Source organism: Xiphophorus maculatus, chromosome 15 (assembly GCF_002775205.1).
Source record: "Xiphophorus maculatus strain JP 163 A chromosome 15, X_maculatus-5.0-male, whole genome shotgun sequence".
Lineage (NCBI taxonomy): Eukaryota > Metazoa > Chordata > Actinopteri > Cyprinodontiformes > Poeciliidae > Xiphophorus > Xiphophorus maculatus.
Genome location: NC_036457.1, coordinates 11,918,250 through 11,935,427, shown reverse-complemented (window position 1 = coordinate 11,935,427; position 17,178 = coordinate 11,918,250). Strand labels below are relative to the sequence as shown.

General features: G+C 38.8%; 1 protein-coding gene across 4 annotated transcripts; it reads right to left on the bottom strand.

The window, feature by feature from the left end:
• Nucleotides 1-553: 553 nt before the first annotated feature.
• Nucleotides 554-17,050, bottom strand: LOC102222604 (nuclear receptor coactivator 7-like). 4 transcript variants are annotated; one of them, XM_023347802.1, is made up of 17 exons: nucleotides 16,877-17,050; nucleotides 15,975-16,120; nucleotides 9,381-9,526; nucleotides 7,419-7,489; nucleotides 7,174-7,281; nucleotides 6,983-7,084; nucleotides 6,713-6,838; nucleotides 5,714-5,898; nucleotides 5,184-5,338; nucleotides 3,967-4,524; nucleotides 3,636-3,807; nucleotides 3,354-3,501; nucleotides 3,126-3,251; nucleotides 2,696-2,848; nucleotides 2,446-2,541; nucleotides 2,281-2,354; nucleotides 554-2,178 (listed from the first exon to the last, which is right to left on the bottom strand). In XM_023347802.1, the coding sequence occupies exons 2-17, from the start codon at nucleotides 16,010-16,012 to the stop codon at nucleotides 2,043-2,045; spliced, it is 2,394 nt and encodes a 797-aa protein (XP_023203570.1). In that variant the 5' UTR covers nucleotides 16,013-16,120; nucleotides 16,877-17,050; the 3' UTR covers nucleotides 554-2,042. The 4 variants fall into 4 exon arrangements, with proteins under 4 accessions (XP_023203570.1, XP_005800261.1, XP_023203572.1 ...); XM_005800204.3 differs by having other exon boundaries at nucleotides 5,184-5,305; XM_023347804.1 differs by having other exon boundaries at nucleotides 9,387-9,526.
• Between the last annotated feature and the right edge of the window lie 128 nt (nucleotides 17,051-17,178).

Genomic DNA, 17,178 nt, shown 5'->3' with positions numbered 1-17,178 from the left:
TTAAAGGTAAATGGCGATGAAGTTAGGTTAAAATTATTTAGAAAGTCCTTAAGAGTAAAACAAAAGTACAATTTAGTTAACGTATTCAATCTGCCAATCTCTTGAATCCCCCGAACACCTTCAAACCTCCTTTTAAAGCTAAACTGAGCTAAAAACTGTCTGCAATCTACAGAGTGACGCATCTTTTCTGAAAACGGTCTGTGTTGAGATGACGTTCTGCAGCACGTGTCAAACTCAAGGCCAGGGGCCAAATCCCTCCAGACTATAGAGGGAAATAAATCAAACTTTCAAGAGAACAGTCTTTTTTGTAAATTCTTTTGGCTCTAGTGGCTTTTATTTGGTAGTTAATTGTCAGGGAAGTAAAGCACTTTGAAATGTCTTGCTGCTGAAATATGCTATACAAATAAAATTTGATTGATTGATTGAAGTGAGTAATGAGAGAAGGGGAAGACATGCGGCAAAAATTGCCAGACCGGGAATCGAACCTACGACAGCCATGTCGAGGACTAAGGCCTCCATATGTGGGTTCAACTTTAATAAACTGAAATCATGAGCAGCTCATCTTTATTTTTGTGTTATACATTTAACATTTATTTAAATTTAAATGTGGTGGCAATAACAACAATAAATAGCTTCTTAGAGACATCACAGAGCGCAGCAGTTTTGGATTCACAAGAAATGATACTTGGAGAGCATTCACAGTTACAACACCAACCAGCTTAAAGTAATATCGCTCAATTTTAACATGAAGCATTTTTCTGGCATTAGTGAACAGAGTATGGCAGGTAGTGGTGTTGTATTCATGCACTACAAGCCTGAATCAGATACAAAAAGAGGCTTCATTTCTGTGTTAGCAGATTTGATTGTGTAGTTAGTGCCACATCAGAGTGCAATAACAGTTTATCCCTTTTTCCATCAACGCTTAGCTAATGTAGAGAGTGAGGCGTGGTTGGACTTCCCTTCACTAGATTTTGTAACAATTTAACAGTAATATTAAAGTAACGCTCATTACCAGGGGCCACAAAGGCAGCATTGCCTGCATCCTGTAGTGCAAAGTGGCAGCATGTTAAATTGGCTCAACAACAATAACCAAGTAAAAAAAACAAACAAACAAAAAAATTCTAACATAAAATTACTCAAGAACAGAAATAAACTATTGTAAAAAAAATAATACTAAAAAAGGAGCAGTTTTCTCATAAAAAAAATAATATAAAAATAAAATGCAAAAATATTCTTATAAAATGCAAGGTCAGGAACAAAACATTAAATTTGGTCATTGCAAACTTGTTTCTGGCTGTAAGAGTTTTTTTTGGATCACATTTTTTCATTTGGGAAGTGAACTGTATCTCACTCTTGTCATTTCAGATTCACCACAAGAGAAAAAGTTATCACCAAAGGAGAAGCAAATGCTTCAGATGGAGACAATTTAGCTATTTGATGTTGAATGGGTTAAAATTAACCCCGGCAATTGTCACTTTCCTTCAAGTTTTGAGTAAACTGCAGCAATAACAACAAAAAAAGATTATCATTCCAAATTTCTTCAGTACACAAATATGTACATTGTCAAACATACAAATATTGTCAACACTGTTATAATTTCTGTAAGGATAACCTCAGAGCATTCTGAGGCTTCCTATTCCTTTACATGGACCTACATCTGGTGTTGTTCGGAATAATGTGAACATTAATGTGAGCACTTTGGCCTCTTTAGGTCTTAGCCACACAGTCAAAGAGCAACTTTGACTGCAAGGCTTTGACTGCAAGGCAGCCTTCACACTGAGGAAACTGGAGCCTCTGTTCTATTTGTAAGGCAGCAAATGAGCTCAGGGCATTTTTTTTTCGCACCTCCACTTGTAAAAGCAACTGGATGTAAACTCATGACGAGGCTCCCTGCAGAACACAGACGCCTTTGCCGCTTGTGTCTGTCTCACATGACACTCAGTCTCATTCATGAGTGGCTCCAAGTGATGCATAACAGACTTGGGAGTGTTTTTCTAATGGCTCAAGATGTGTAGATTTGTCAGGAGCTTGAGCAGATGAGGCTACTCAAAGGTCCACACCTCCAGACTGTGGATGTTGAAGTCCTGCTGGGTGGAAAGTGGCTGATTGTTGAAGGTGGCACATTTGGTGGTGGTGCCTCGGTACAACTCCCCGTCCAGCCAGAGACCCAGATGGCCGCTACAGTAGAGAGGACAAAAAAAGTCAGGGAGCAGCAAAAATGCACTTTTCTGTTCAACAGCCAAGTGCCAGCAAAGGGAATAATGTGGTTGCTGTACACACCCTCCTCCGCCCATCTGCAGAGAGTCAGTGTTGCCTTTCACAAAGTAAGAATTCTCCCCCGTCCAGCGGTACACCTGAAATTATGCCAAATTATGTCAGAATTAAAATACTCTAAAGTGAGTGCAGATTTTTGGGATGTGTTTATGGAGCTAGTTAAGCACAAACCTTAATTTCAGGACAGAAGCTATACAGGAATGTCTCTCCAGTGCCATAGAAATGTTCACTGACTCTGAAGGGGTGAGTTGAAAAAGCTCCAAATATCTGTAACAAGACATAAAAATTAAAAAAAATTACCTTTCTGATAGAAATATCCACAAATGACATGACCTGGAGTTTGTGAAGTCTATATATCTTTCACCACTATGAGGCGCCAAAGCTAAACAGTTTTATCTTGTGCAATATGTCTGTCATTTACTTGCTCATCCATATCTTTGACAACCAGCAGCACGGGACTGTCCACATCTAACAAGTTCCTGTACAAAGTCTTCAGACTGGTGCCATGTTTCTCAGTGCTGTAGACCAGCCTCCATAGATAACCCTGCACGCGGGCTGGCAGGCGACAGGCAAGCTGAAAGAAACAAAATAATCAACTATTAGACTGTGAATTAAGGAATTAATACTTGCACAAGTATCTAGGGCAGGACTTAATATGTTTATATTTATTTCTAAATCATTTTAAACATAAAACCAAGCTGTTATGCTGTGACCAGAGTGAAATCTATTGTTTAAACATATTTTTTTTGTCATGTTTGACATGACAAACTAAAATTAAATCTCAAATTTAAAAAAAAAAAGTGAAAGGATTTGGATGGTGGGGAACCTGCTGCATGTCCTACACAACTTACCTTCTCAATGTGTGTATCTTGAAGCAGATCACTGTTATCAATAAGCATGGGCAAAGCATCAACCGTAGAGTCTCTGTCACAGCTGCTAAAGCTCTGCCTGCGTTTGGCTTCGTCAATGGTGATGATCTAGAATATGCGGCAGTAAAAAAGACAAAAGTAAAGGGATTAAAAAACACACGTACACACACACACACACAAACTGGGGTGATGGTAGCACAAAATCGTCACCTCCCAGCTGCAAGACGCAGGGTCACTGAAGAAGTTGTCGATCATGTCCAGCTCGTCTTTCTCCACCACAACAAAGCCCTGCTCACGGGCTTCCTTCCCGTACACATCAGGAGACCACTGGACGAAAAAGGAGTAGAGACTGTCCACCCTGAAACACACACACACAGACACACACAACACACCTTTCAACAGACTGTCCTCGAGAAAAAAAAACAAAAACATGACCATTTCTTTATTTTGACGCTGTCATTTCTGATGGTTTTTTGAGGGGGTTAACATCACCTCTCCTGAGGAACAGCAAACCAGTATTCTGGCTGCCTCTCCCGGACCCTGACAGAGGGCGCGGGACTGGAGGTCATGCCGGTGGCGAAGGACTTCCTCATTGGCTTCCCAACCTTGAAGCACAGGAACATGGGTGGATTTTTGCTCTTCTCCTCCGATGGTAAAAGCAGGTCTGCCAAGCAAGACAAAAAAAGAAGAAGAAAAAAAAATAAATTAAAACTTCTTAATGAGACAGTTTTATTCTAACTTTTCACAGTTCACCGACACTGAATGTTTGAGGTGTAATATATTCAGCATATAAATACCATTAATAACCAACACTCTGATGTACCTTCTATTGGAACCTGCATCCTCTTCAGCAGCCATGACCTCATCTCAGATTCCTGGTTCTTCTTTTGTCTCACCTCCTCACTGACTCTGTCGCCCTCTGCTAGTCTGTCCGGGCTTCTTCTCTCTACCTCTGAAGCCTCCTGCAGGCTCAGCCTCCTGGGTGTTTTATCTTCTACTCTATTTAGCAGCTCTTCGGCACCTTCAGGGTGCGTATCTTTGGTTTCAGCTACCTGCTGGCTCAAGGGTTTAATCTGCAAGCTACCCTGTTTCTCGGTCTCTAAGGCAGATAAGACTGACACTCCGTCCTCTATGGAGCTGTTCTGAGCAACACCTTCGTCCTCTTCGTCATCCAGCCTCCCTTTAGCTCGACTGAGAGGTGAATAGTCTTGGGGCTCCTGCAGGTTGAGACAATTTGGTCCTACATGTTGATAATTGTCTCTGCAGTGTGTTATCAAGGAGCTCCCCTGTGTCTCCTCAGCGTTCCAGTTGATAGTAGGCTCCAGATCGGTAAATCCCTCATCCGATGGAGACTTTTCTGTCTGCTCCCCCTCTGTACTCACTGGAAATAGGGAATATGTTAAAACAAAGCCCTATACAACTACGGGCCCCTCCGTTTAATATGTGCAAACACCCTTCAAATAAAATTACCACTGACTGCAAGAAAATCCAACCTTTAGTTTGAGCACACTTATTCAATAAAGATCCCATGGCAAGATTAGGAAATTTCCTATATGCAAATAAATTATTTGGGAGGAAGGACAACTTTTCTTGCCCTTACATCACTAAATTGAATCTGACGAGTTTACTGAACTCTACTAAAACCATGTTCTATGGTCAGATGCGACTGAGCTATAATGTTTTCCAAGGAACAATGAGGCACACTAAAAACAAACAAAAAAACTATAGACCAAGGAAACAGACAACAATGACGTAAATTTAGAAAACAGAATACCTTTCTTTTAATAACGTACACAAGAGAAACCATTACTTAAGATCTACTGAATTAGATATTAAATCTGACCGATTTGTTTACTTTTATTAAAATATCTCATACTTACTTTATTGTTGATCAGAAAAACATAAAAGCCACAAAAAAAACATCTTTTACTTTTAAAGGGTTTGAGTCCTCTGAGCATATCTGACCAGTTGATTTTTGGCATAATACTAATGCTATGGGGGTGTATGGACTGGAAAAATCCATATCTGATGACGTCTTACCAGTTTCAGAAAGGGTAGACTCAATGTCATCCAAAAATATGGGTTGTTTCGGAACCAGAGCCTCGTAACGACTAAAGGGGTTCAGCTCCCGCTCCGATGGCAGCTGCTCCCACTCACCAGGCCTGTAGACAGGACACAGATCCTGGGGTAGGTCTCTGTGAGGACACAGGACATCACATAGACGGGAAACAGGATGGAAGGAGGGGAGGGGAAAAAAGTACAGGGAAAAAAAAACAAAAAACAAAGAACATGACCAACTTAAATTAAAAACTGCACCCAACTGAATAACAAATGTGATGTGAGGTAACAAAAATCTCAAACAAAAGACACATTTTTAACAAACGAAAACGCTCACAATAGGATGGATGGGAAATGAATTGGAAATGTAGCATTCTGAAGAGAATGTCAGAAAAAAACAGCTGAGGACAAGAGAAAGCTGAGCTGGACTCAGGATAAGGAAAAAAGGAGTAAAAGTGAAGGCCAGGAAGGATGGCAAGAAAACGGCAGAAATGTGGAGCGTCAGCTCTTACGATGGCAAAGCGTCTTTGAGCTGCATGCGCGACACGTCGTCGTACAGCGCCACGGAGACCACCTCCTCCATGGGGCAGATGAGGCCGTACTCCTCACAGCCGTTCTCGATGACCAAGGGGTCCGACTTGTGAGGGTCGAACATGATGTTGTTGGGCGTTACAATTAACACACCGCCCACAACACCCTAACACAGGGAAAGCAGCAGTCATGACTTTATCTAGTAGAACAACTATTGCATTTAGGGAGCCTTGGAGACAGTTTCTGTACACTTTGCAAAAAATACATTAGTGACTACTGCACTTTTATCCCTTAATGTTACTGCCTGACGTGACCTTTCAGTATTGGCATTCTTTTTAGGATAATTTTAAGCATAAACACTAAAGCTCAAATTAAATTCATGGTAAATATTTCTGCTGCGGTCTTACTTTAAATATAAACTCTGCAAAAACTATTCATAATGGATGAAAGTAACTTTTAAACTATGATAGGGAATGAAGTCTGAGAGTACAAATATTTTTTCCAAACTTAGCATCCTTGGAAAATGCTTAGACCAAATTCCACACTAAAATTTCCTGCTTAGCATATCTGCCTCAGTGTTTTTCTTTCAGCCACAAAAAAAAGACAAAATGAAAATTTACACATTTAATTATCACTTATGTAAAGCATACATTAAGGTAAGGTATACACAGTAGCTTGAGCAAAAGAAGACAAATTATTTATCAACATCTAAGGACATTAATTAAATGCATGAAAAACAATAAAATAATAACTTTCTACATTTCAGAAGGAGTCTTTCAACATTTAATCTAAATTTTTTTAATTATATATACTTTTTTATTCTTTTTGTGGGCTCTAGTGTCCCTTATTTTTTGAAAGTAGGCTGACAGGAAAGGGGGAAAAGAGGGAGGAAGACATGCGGCAAATGTCGCCGAACCCGCGACGGCTGCGTTTTAATCTACATTTTAAACAGACATCAGTAAAGTATCTAAGCTTCTCACCATGCCATCGGTGAAGTACTTGCAGCTCATCTTAATGAATTTAACCGTTGCCGGGCTCTCATCCTCAGAATTTGGTGAGAACTCCCGACGGATGGACTTCGCTGACCGGCAGCTTTGAGTGCAATCCTGGAACAAGTTTAAGGACAAATCCAATAGTATGTGCACAACTTAAGTGTTAAGATTTGATACTCATAAATGCCACAGCACACTGTTAAGGTATTTTAAGGTCAAATAGCCTTACAGCAACATCCCAGACTGATTTTGACTCACTTGTAAGGGCTTGTCAGAAACACAGTTAGTGAAAGAGGCATCAGAAGCCGCCGGCGACTTCGGGTCTGTTTCTGTTTGACTCACGTCGGGAACAAACAGTTTCTGTAATGACAGTGGATGGCTAATAAATAGTCTGCTAATCTATAATGACGATGCAAATCAGCCCAAATGGACAGTTTCAGTCCTCTCACCTGGCCAGGGTAGACGCTGCGGGCGAAGAGCTTGTTCAGTTGCACCAGCTTGTTCGGGGTGATGTTGAATTTAAGTGCGATGCTGTTGATAGAATCATCAGATCCCACCTGTAACCACAGATCAGCCTTTATGTGAAACCTAGCTTCTGCAGACTTTCTAAACACACACACGGCTTAAAATGATGCAAAATAAATAGATTGGCATCTTGTTTTTCAAATTGTCTAGTGAGTGTTGGGCTACTCACAATGAACTCTACTGTCCCCGGGGGCTTCTTTTTCTCCATTTTTGCCTGATTGTTACTTTTACAGCCATCACCTGAAAGTGGAAGAAGAATCATAGACTCTAGAAAATGTTAAATATTAGAAATCTCTTTTTTGGATTGCAACTATTCCCTACACTGCAGTATTTACGCTTCTTCAACCTTATCACATTTTAAAAACACAAACTTCAAAGTATATTAGTAGGGTTCATGTGAAACATGAAGCGTAACTGGAAGGGGAAAATAAAAAGATAAGCTGAAAGAGACAGAGCAAACATGGCGGACAACGTCATGTCACATGAGGATGAAATTGAGCAAATTATTCATACCTTGGTAGATCTAGATCTTAAGTCATCTTTTAATTTTAATAAGTTTCAAGTCCCGTGAGAAAAATCAGCTACATTGAATATATGATATTAAATAGTCGTGCCACAACAAAATTTAGAACCTGTGATTAACATATGTAAGGCCAAATTACATTTTGTAAATTATGTTAAGACATTTCAAGGCCTTAATTATAGATACACGAATTTAAGATTTTTTCAGGAATGTGTGGTCACACTGTCAAAGTCACAACTCGAATCTCAAGAGAGAATCTGTGGTGCAGTGAAAGGCCTTCACATCCATTGAGTTACTTGTGTTTCAGTACCAGTTATTTTTTTCTCTCCATTATTATTATTCAGCACAGGCTGCAGCAGTTATTGTAAGCAGACACACAATCAGACTCCTGTTGCAGATCATTCCCACAGTCAGCATTTTCCTCTTGCCAGGATGCAGAAGCTTTTAGTGCACAATTGACTGAAACACAGTGCATGACTAAGACTGCTGTAACTTTTGCTGCATGTGCCTGAACAGCCACTCCTCTGACCTCTGCACTTTACCAAGTCTGCACAGAGCCGACACTGTAATACCACAACGTAAATTCAGCCTGTGTGTATAGGCTTACCCCATCATGATATACTACATTTAGGGAGAATAAAGATCCTGAAAAAAAAATTACCCCTACAAATCAAATAAATGTAAAAATATACTTCAAATATTTTAACATCAAAATTAAATTTAGCTATAGTGCATGTTCAGGCAAGAAAGATACAAAAATGAGATGTTTGTTCGGATTAGTCGAACAGCATCATACTGTGGGACTGCTTTGTCATCAGTGATACTGGAGAGTTTCACAAAGTGAACGCGATACTTGAGGGAAAGTTTGGTTTATTTTAAAACTGTCTGCCATGGTGATACCTTTATATAATGTATTACTTTTGCTGTTCGGTTTATCAATCCAAAGATTTATTTACAAGTATTCACAGCGAGTCTCGCTTATTCCAAATAGTGGGTTAAAGACATACTATGTTCATTGTCAAAAAAGTGCAAACAGATTATGAGGAGTTTTAACATTTCTTTCAGGATTAACTAATTAAAAGCAAATCGTACTGTATGCAGGCTTTGTGAACATGGTGCCCTGACTGTTCTCACTGACTCTTAAACAAACCAGGAAAATGATTATGCAACTTCCCATTTAAAACTGTTGAGGTTGCTACAATGCAAATAATTCCCTATTTTGTGGGGCTTCTGCATCTCTCTGAGAGAACAGGAAACATTTTAAACAAAAGAGGAATGTTTGTAATGCTCACAGTCATTGTGAACAGCTAACTCTGCAGAATAAGTTGTTTCTAAACAGAAACACCAATGATTAGATGTCTGCAGCGGTTAAATATATCGTATTACATGTAATTATCAGAAGCAGGTTTCTTTATTATGCTCAAAACAAGAAATACATGAGAGTAGGCCAACATATACATTAGCCAACGAATTCTAACCTAGATAGATTTACCTTACTTCTGCTCAAACCTAATAAGTGAAATTTGACAGTAAATTTCACTATGTATGTATGTATGCTTTTCACTGATATCATTGAAGAAGAATCAGCTCTCTCTTGCCACGCCTCACCCAGACCTGCAGGTGGTTTATCCGTTACTCTGTTCAGATCCATCTTCTTGTTGGGATCCGTGTCACAGGAGGACAAGATTGCCGGACTCGGCTCATTTTGGCTCTTTTCTGGTTGGGTTGGCTTCAGCTGCTTTCGCCTTTTCAGCCTGATGAGCCAAAAAAAAAAAAAAAGGAAAAGGAAAGAAGACTTTTAAAAAAATGGTTTTTTTTTACAGATGTTGCACTCTTTAATAGGAAACCATAATCTAGATCTTTTTTAAAACAAAGTGCATTTGCGATAAACAGTAGATGGAGTGAGTTTTGAGGCCGCCTGTCATATACAGTTTTTTGCAGTGTCAGCCATATCATCTTCTCAGACTCCTCTTACTCCCTATTTAATCATTGATGGGCAGCAAATGATGGGGGTACATTAAGGAAGCCTACTACTGTGAAGTACACTGGTAGATAGGGTTAGTGGTGAGCCGCAAGTTATGTACAGTGCCTTGCAAGTGTATCTGCAGCCTTTGAAGAGCATAAATGTTAGTTGTGCAAAAATCTGGCTTTGATGTTTCAACATGAAACTGATAGTTGAAAGAAAACCAGAAGAAGTTTGCAGATAGCCACAAGCTATGAATGCAAAAATGTCTTTCTCAACTCCATGGTGGTGAAAAACCAACTCTGAACGTCTCTACAGTGAAACATGGTGGTGGCAAGATCATGCTCTGGGATCCTTTTCTTCAACTGGGAAAGAGAAGAATGGGAAGAGGAACTGAGCTGAACACTTAATGAAAAGCTGCTAGACGCTGTAAAAGACTTGAGACCGAGATGGAAATTCACCTCAAAGCAAGACGAGTTTAGATCAATGTGCCTTCATGAATCAGAATGGCCTAGTCAAAGTGCAATCTAGACTGAAATTGATGTTTAGAGATGTTCTCCTTTCGATGTGAATGATCTTGAGCTGTTGTGTAAATGTGAATGGTCTCGAGATGTGTGAAGCTGGTGGACACACACCCAAAACATCTGGAACCCAGTTTAGGGGGAGGTGAATAAAAATGAACGCATTGCTTCTTTATTTTTATTTATCAAACAATTTGTAAAGCAGGTCTCTTTTTTTTTCTCCACCTCACAGTTATGCCCCACTTTGTGTTGACTGATCACATTAAATTAAATTGAAGCTTGTGGTTGGAATGCAACAGAAATGTGAAAAACTTCAATTGGTGTGGATACTTTTGCCAAAGCACTACATGCTCTATAAGAAGATATCTCAAGAAAAGATAAGCCTACTTATTGGAAGAACTGAGGTAATTTCCAGCACAGCCCCAGGTGAAGAGCAAATAAAGGAACATCACAACAACAGGATCTTAAGTATTGAAGTGCTTTAATGGGATGGATGAGATTGGGTCGATAAGGCAAAGGGAACTAAGGTCTCTCCTCTTTGCAGTCTTAGACACAGCACGAATCTCCAGAAACCTATCAGTAGCAGCATCTGTTTCGCTCAGGGGCATTTCTCATACTCCACAGATCAAAAGGATTCCTTTCATTTCCAAACTCTGTTTTTCTTCTTTTACGTGTAGCATTCTGTTGTACTGGTACTGTTCAACAAACAGTGGTACTATTCTACAAACCAGAGTCTGGGTAGGAACAGATTCGAAAGCCCTGAGATTAAGCAAAGTGTTGCTTGTTGAATCAACCAAAAATGTAACAATCTTTTGGTTGGTGACCACAGTTAGTTCATACAACTTAAAATTCAGATATAATTCCAGTTCTATACAAAATCTGAACAAAACCTTCTCGTTTGAAAAAAAAATAAAAAATGCAAGTGAGCATAATACTTCCAGGAGCCACTAAGTGGAGGTTAACATCAAATCTTATTCCATGTCCTTCTATCTCCCTGTCTCACTGTTCCTGACTAAAAGTGTAATGTTTTAATATTAATTTCAGAATACAAAATACAGAAAAATACTGAATTACAATACAAATGACATAGAAACATACAACCAAAAGTCTAATTAATAAACTATATCATACGATAAATCCTAGTACATTAATCTACAGAAAGACTTTGACATTAGTTTATTGCAGAAGGACTTTAACACGCCCACTTTTAGAGCAGCAATCAAGTAAGAGTCATTTATCCTCAGCTCAGAACATGTAGGATCTCTTTAGGACACTTACACGTTAAGATTAACTCTGACTGACATGAGTTTCATTGCTTATTAGAACAACAATGTATTACATTCACAACTTTGTTTTAACTGTGCTGCACTGACTTGATGATTATGCACCATTTAAAGAAATCATGCATGACGTTTTAACACGAAAGGCCCCTATGAATAAACAAGTGTTTATCAGACAGTGATCAACTAACTATCAACAAAACCTTATTTTGAGTCATAATAGTGAGAATAACTGGAACAAAGCAGTTCAGTGCCTAATGACTTTTGCTTGGACAACGGAATACTGGGCAGCCGCATGTTGACCTTTGCTCGATATGTCAGGAAGCGAAGTGGCACACACTTCAAATAGGAGGGGATGTGGTTGTTACAGCAGTAGCTGTGTTGGCTGATAAGAACTATTTTTGCTCTGAACATATTGATTCTCTTCCCAAACACACCGCGGGCCACTTGACTCTGCAGCACTCCCTCTGAAGTCGCTAGCGTCCCGTGATAAACAACCCTAAATCCAAAATAGGTTTGGAATGTTGAAACAATAAGAAGATTTTAACTTCTGAATTTGAGATTATTATAGACACATAACTGAGGAATAGTCAAAGCCGTCTCAGCTTTTAAAACTCTAATCGGTGTGTTTCCCTTTTGCATTAGCAAGTTCAATCTAAAAGCTCAGGCTAGTAGAGGAAAATAACAGGCAGGTATAAAACATCCCGCTCCACGCACCACCATTTTCTACCAAAAAAAATAAAAAAAACAAAGTGCAAAGCACAAAATAGCAAGAGGAAAAACAAATTAAACATTGTAGAAGTAACATTAAATATCCAGGAAGACAGTTCAATCTAAAAGCTCAGCTTTGAATCAGCTTTGTGATTCAAAGCTGAGCTTTTAATCTGAAAGAAAGCTCTGAATTAAAATCACAAAGTGACTGCTTGATGGTAGCTATAGAAATAGGCATGTTAAACACTTCTGTTTGAGCGAACTCCATTTTACTGCATGTGAGACATCAGACACCTCTGGGTAACTTTATTAGAGGCGATCTGCTGCATGTTGCTTTAGATCTGCTTAGAGCACATACAGGTAGACCTATTCTAATAGTACATAGAGTCAAAATCCCATTAAGAACCAATGCAATGGTGATCCAATAATTAAAGTCTAATATTTCCAGCAGAAAAGACATGATTGATGTCTTATTTGAGCCAGATCGTCAGCCCAATCAGAACATGAAACCGGAGCCATAATGCAAGGGAAACAAGCCCATAAGACACAATTGAATCACATACCCACTCTGAAAAAACCCTAATGCTGTGCTTACCATCCAGCTATTGATTGGGTTTAAATCTACTTTTATTTACATTTAGGAAGCAACTGAACAAGTTTCTTTATGATTCACTCGTTCCATAGGTGTAAAAGTTGATTTGTGATTATATATGGCGCTCACATCCACTGAAACACAGGATGTACAAACATCCTGTAATACCTGCAGGATGCACGGAAAAAAGCTAACAACCTGGTCCAAGAGGAGTGAATGCTGCAAGTCCATGACTCGATGCAATCTGCTGAATTTCCTTAGACAAAAACATTTTGATCTATAAGGATCAATTAGAATGCATGTATGATTGAATAGAGGTTTTGGGAAAGTGTCCTGAGACAACATTTGTTGTGAATTGGTTCTATATAAATTAACTGAATGGAATTTGAATAAATAATAACTGGTGACAGGTTTCACAGTAATCTAACGTCTAAATTGCATGCAGCTCGGTGAAGCACCTCACCTTCACAGACGTCACAGACTAAGAGCTGCAATTTGCTGATAGCTTCACAAGTTCTTATCCCTCCATACTCCGTAACTGTGATAAGCCTTTTTCCACTCATTTCCCAATATCATGTTTCAAAACACTGCCAAAATCCAATTTTACAGTCAACAGCCAGTGCCTCTCTGTGTGAAACTCTGACGCACTACTGATTAAATAGAGGCCCTGTAAGGTGGGTGTAGATCAGAGATGAAAATGCACAATTATTCAATGCGCCTCAGTGTTGAACAGAGATGATGAACAGAAATGCCGAAGACTTTCAAACCAATAAATATGTTTCGTCAATACAACCAGAAGGTGCTTTTAATATTTGAGTATAAGCTTGTGTCTGCTACAATAAATTCTAGCACTAGGAGCTAGCGTGCTGGGTTCTCCAAACGAGAGAAATAAAAGAGAGTCACGCAGGCTTAAACCTAGATGAGCTGCATAAGAATGTGGCTGAGAAACTGAAAGTAGCTCAGAAGGATTTAGCTTTTGTTGCAGATGAAATCTCGGACTCCTTGCTTACTTGTGAATAAGAGAAATTGTTCATTCTGAATGTGCAGATGCCATCAAGCTATTTCTTTCACAATTTGATGCTTTCTGACATTTGATTTTTTGGGGCTAAACAATTCAATCTCCATTTTCTGTTTGACTATAAGGCTGTCTTCATAATATTTGGATTCAGGTTTATACAGATACACTATCTCGGACTGCAGTTGTCTCTAAATGCCTTTTGTATTGATTAGTACTTGCACGTGTTATTTAGATGTTGTGTTGTTATAAATAGACATGTTGTTTCTCAGGACTCTGCTTTTTTTCCTCTCTTTCTGCAGGTGTAGAAAGAGAATTCTGTTTTTTTCTTGTATTCTCTTCATCCTTTTTTCACTTCTCTTTTCTTCTCTCCCTTCTAACTTTTTACCCCATCTCTCTTCCTTTCTATTTTCTATATTTACCATCTCCATTATATTTTAAATAAACCCAAACTTAACTCTCAATAAAGTTTTTTTTATAACGAGTGGAGCATTATACAGAAAGCCAGAATGCGACACTTGTGAAAATAAATAGTTGGGCTTACAGTATTTGTTTAATAAGTAGCCACTGGGATAAGGTGTTTCAAAAGGTGAAAGCTCTAAATAAACATAAAATATTTTCTATATACAAGACTTCAACTCAAACTCAGACTCATAACAGACAGGTCAAACAAGTTTTATTCATTGTGTTTACAGACTCGTATGGAAATTATTAACTACCCATTGAAGTTTACTTTGCAAAAAAAAAATTTGTTTGCATTAGAAGAGACCCCAGCTGTAATACAAGCGACTGGAATGACTGAACTACAGTAGTGGGTGGCAATAAATTAAAGTTCTGCAAAATTACTATTAAATTTAGAAAATTCACATTGCATGCTTACCAAAAGTTAGCTCGTTTAAATCTTAAATGAATGTTTTTTTACTTAAAAATATTGACTAGAAAACGTATGAATCGCTCAATCTCAATTCACCGCACATCTCTATTTTGTACCCTCATGTTGACACTTTGTTCTTTTCTGTGCTATATAAATAAACTTTGACTTGACTTTTCTGCTTTCATTTCATCCCTATAAACAACTAACTGTCTTTAAGACATTTTTATGTGCGTAAGAATCACAGAAGGTTGAAACCTAATTTAATTGCATATTATTTGCTTTACATTGTACCATATTTCCATGATTTGTGGTCATAATCATTGTTTGTGCCAGTTGACTCCAAATATATATGAGAATAAGACCTCAGATCTGAGCAATGTCCAACTGAAACATATATGTATAGAAGTTATAAAACCACATTTCCATACAATACACAATGAACAAATTCTATCAAATTATTATAACCATGAGAGGTTTATACTGTCTGTGAATGTAAGGGTTTCTGAAGGCTCTATGGAAGCGTGTGGGCACAGAGAGGCGGCTGTTAGAAAAATTATCCTCCTGTTCATTTACTTATGAGTTTATTTTACGAGTTATGTTTTCATATTATTCTTTTCATATTATTCTTTCATATTATTCTTTTTATATTATTACTCTCATATTATTATTCTTTTTATATTTACTTAACTTCTTTTTCTTTTGTAGTATATTATTAACTTTGTTTAGGATGTTTGCCTGGAAGCTAAAAACGTTAAACATTCATGTGTTATTAATTCCATATGTAACTGATTAGTTGTGGTCAGCCACATGCCCTTGTAAGGGCATGTCCATAGGAGGGTTCAGAATGTAAAGACGGTTGGTCAATTCTCTGTGTGACTGTGTGAAGAAGCCCAACCTCCTTTTCTATACAATAAAGAGAAATGCAAAGAAAGATCTGGCAGAATTGAGTCCAGACAGTGTTTGACAGCAATTTGTCGCGTCTGTTCTCAATTCTCCTATTCTGCAGAAAAGAAATTCAAAGAAACCTGATTTCTGTCTCTGGCTGATTCTTTGCAGGTTAGGACAAAATAAACCTATCAGCGGCTTAGTTCTCTAATGCCTTGGACCGGCTCCGCACCTCACTGATAGCACCAGCTTGACTACCTCTACCTGGTCATTTAGGCATAAGCTCAAATACAAACATTGGTCCTATACATTGCAAAGCAAGAGACATTTACTATAGATAAACAAACCCAGAGTGTCTTACCTGTCAAAATATCCCTGCTTTCTGTCTCTTTTTTCCATCAGGCTTCAAATCTGCATGCAGTTACAGTAAACTCATCCATACAAACATCCACACACAGCCAAGCTAGATGAGGATCCCACAGTGGTCTCGCACACTTCTTTTTTGTCCTGCAAATGAGAGAAGGAAGGAAATCAGAAGAGCTCTCAGTCTGCCTTCTCAAGCTGCAGCACTCCGTAGGACTGCAAAAACCTAATAACGCATCCAATAAGGCAGTCAGCTTGTGTGGAGGGCGATGAAAGCGTCCCATAATGATCTTCGTGTCAGGTTAATTAGCATAAAGGGAGAAAATGCTCCTTTCACAAGCACATCTGCTCCCGATTTCCTACCACAAACATGTGTTTTCATTATGTAATACGGCTTAATTGTAGGAGTCCGTTTGTCTATTATTAGCACTGAGCACTGGGAATCCAATTGATGTAAACAGCCACACTGAGATACAAGGGAATTATCACGACGCCAAAATTAATGAAACGATTGAAGACATACTTAAAAAAGAGACAGAAGTTGATCCATGTGTAGCTTTCAAGTCTTATATAACAGGTAGATGGTTGACCTTTGAGAAAACGTAATATTTGAAGCTACGTTGTTAAATTTAGCTAAATAGCTTACTTATCATGACCAGTCGAAGCAGCGTCAGCAAACCACAAAACAGCCAGGTATGCTATTGTCAAAAAAAAAAAACGCCCGAGCAGCCGGCAGATTTAAGCAAACAAAGACGCATCGAACAAGGTCCAGCTTTCTTCCAGCTGACCACACACAGCTGCTGCTAACGCTGCTACAGCGGCTAGCCACTTTGTTTACACACTATAGCAACCTGCTATTGAAGGTAGGAATGGAATTGCGGTTTAAAACCGTTTGCTTACCCTGAGACATCCCTGCTTCTGCAACCTGTCTCAGCAGCGGGCTGTAACGTCTTTGTGCAACGACTCCATCAAGTGCAAAATTGATTTTGAAAACAGGCAGCTGAAGCAGCTCCCACACCAGGCGAGCATCTTCGAAGAGCTACATGAAGCCTCTCCTTCTTTGCAACGCCCTCTGGCGTCGTCAGTGCCAGAAAATAGGGGGAAGACCGTCCCTTTTGTTTAGAATTGCATTTCCCTTGTGCTTCTTTTCTATAAATGAGGCAATAAGGCATTTGTTGTATAAGTTAAACAGTAGTTCATAG

Bases quoted from the DNA above. Each gene is read 5' to 3' on its own strand.
- LOC102222604 (XM_023347802.1), bottom strand. From the start codon at position 16,012: ATGGAAAAAAGAGACAGAAAGCAGGGATATTTTGACAG. The intron at 2,542-2,695 runs GTAAATGACAGA...GTCTTGTTACAG, and splicing joins TCAAAGATATGGATGAGCAA to ATATTTGGAGCTTTTTCAAC. The intron at 2,179-2,280 runs GTGTGTACAGCA...TCTCTACTGTAG, and splicing joins CTGCAGATGGGCGGAGGAGG to CGGCCATCTGGGTCTCTGGC.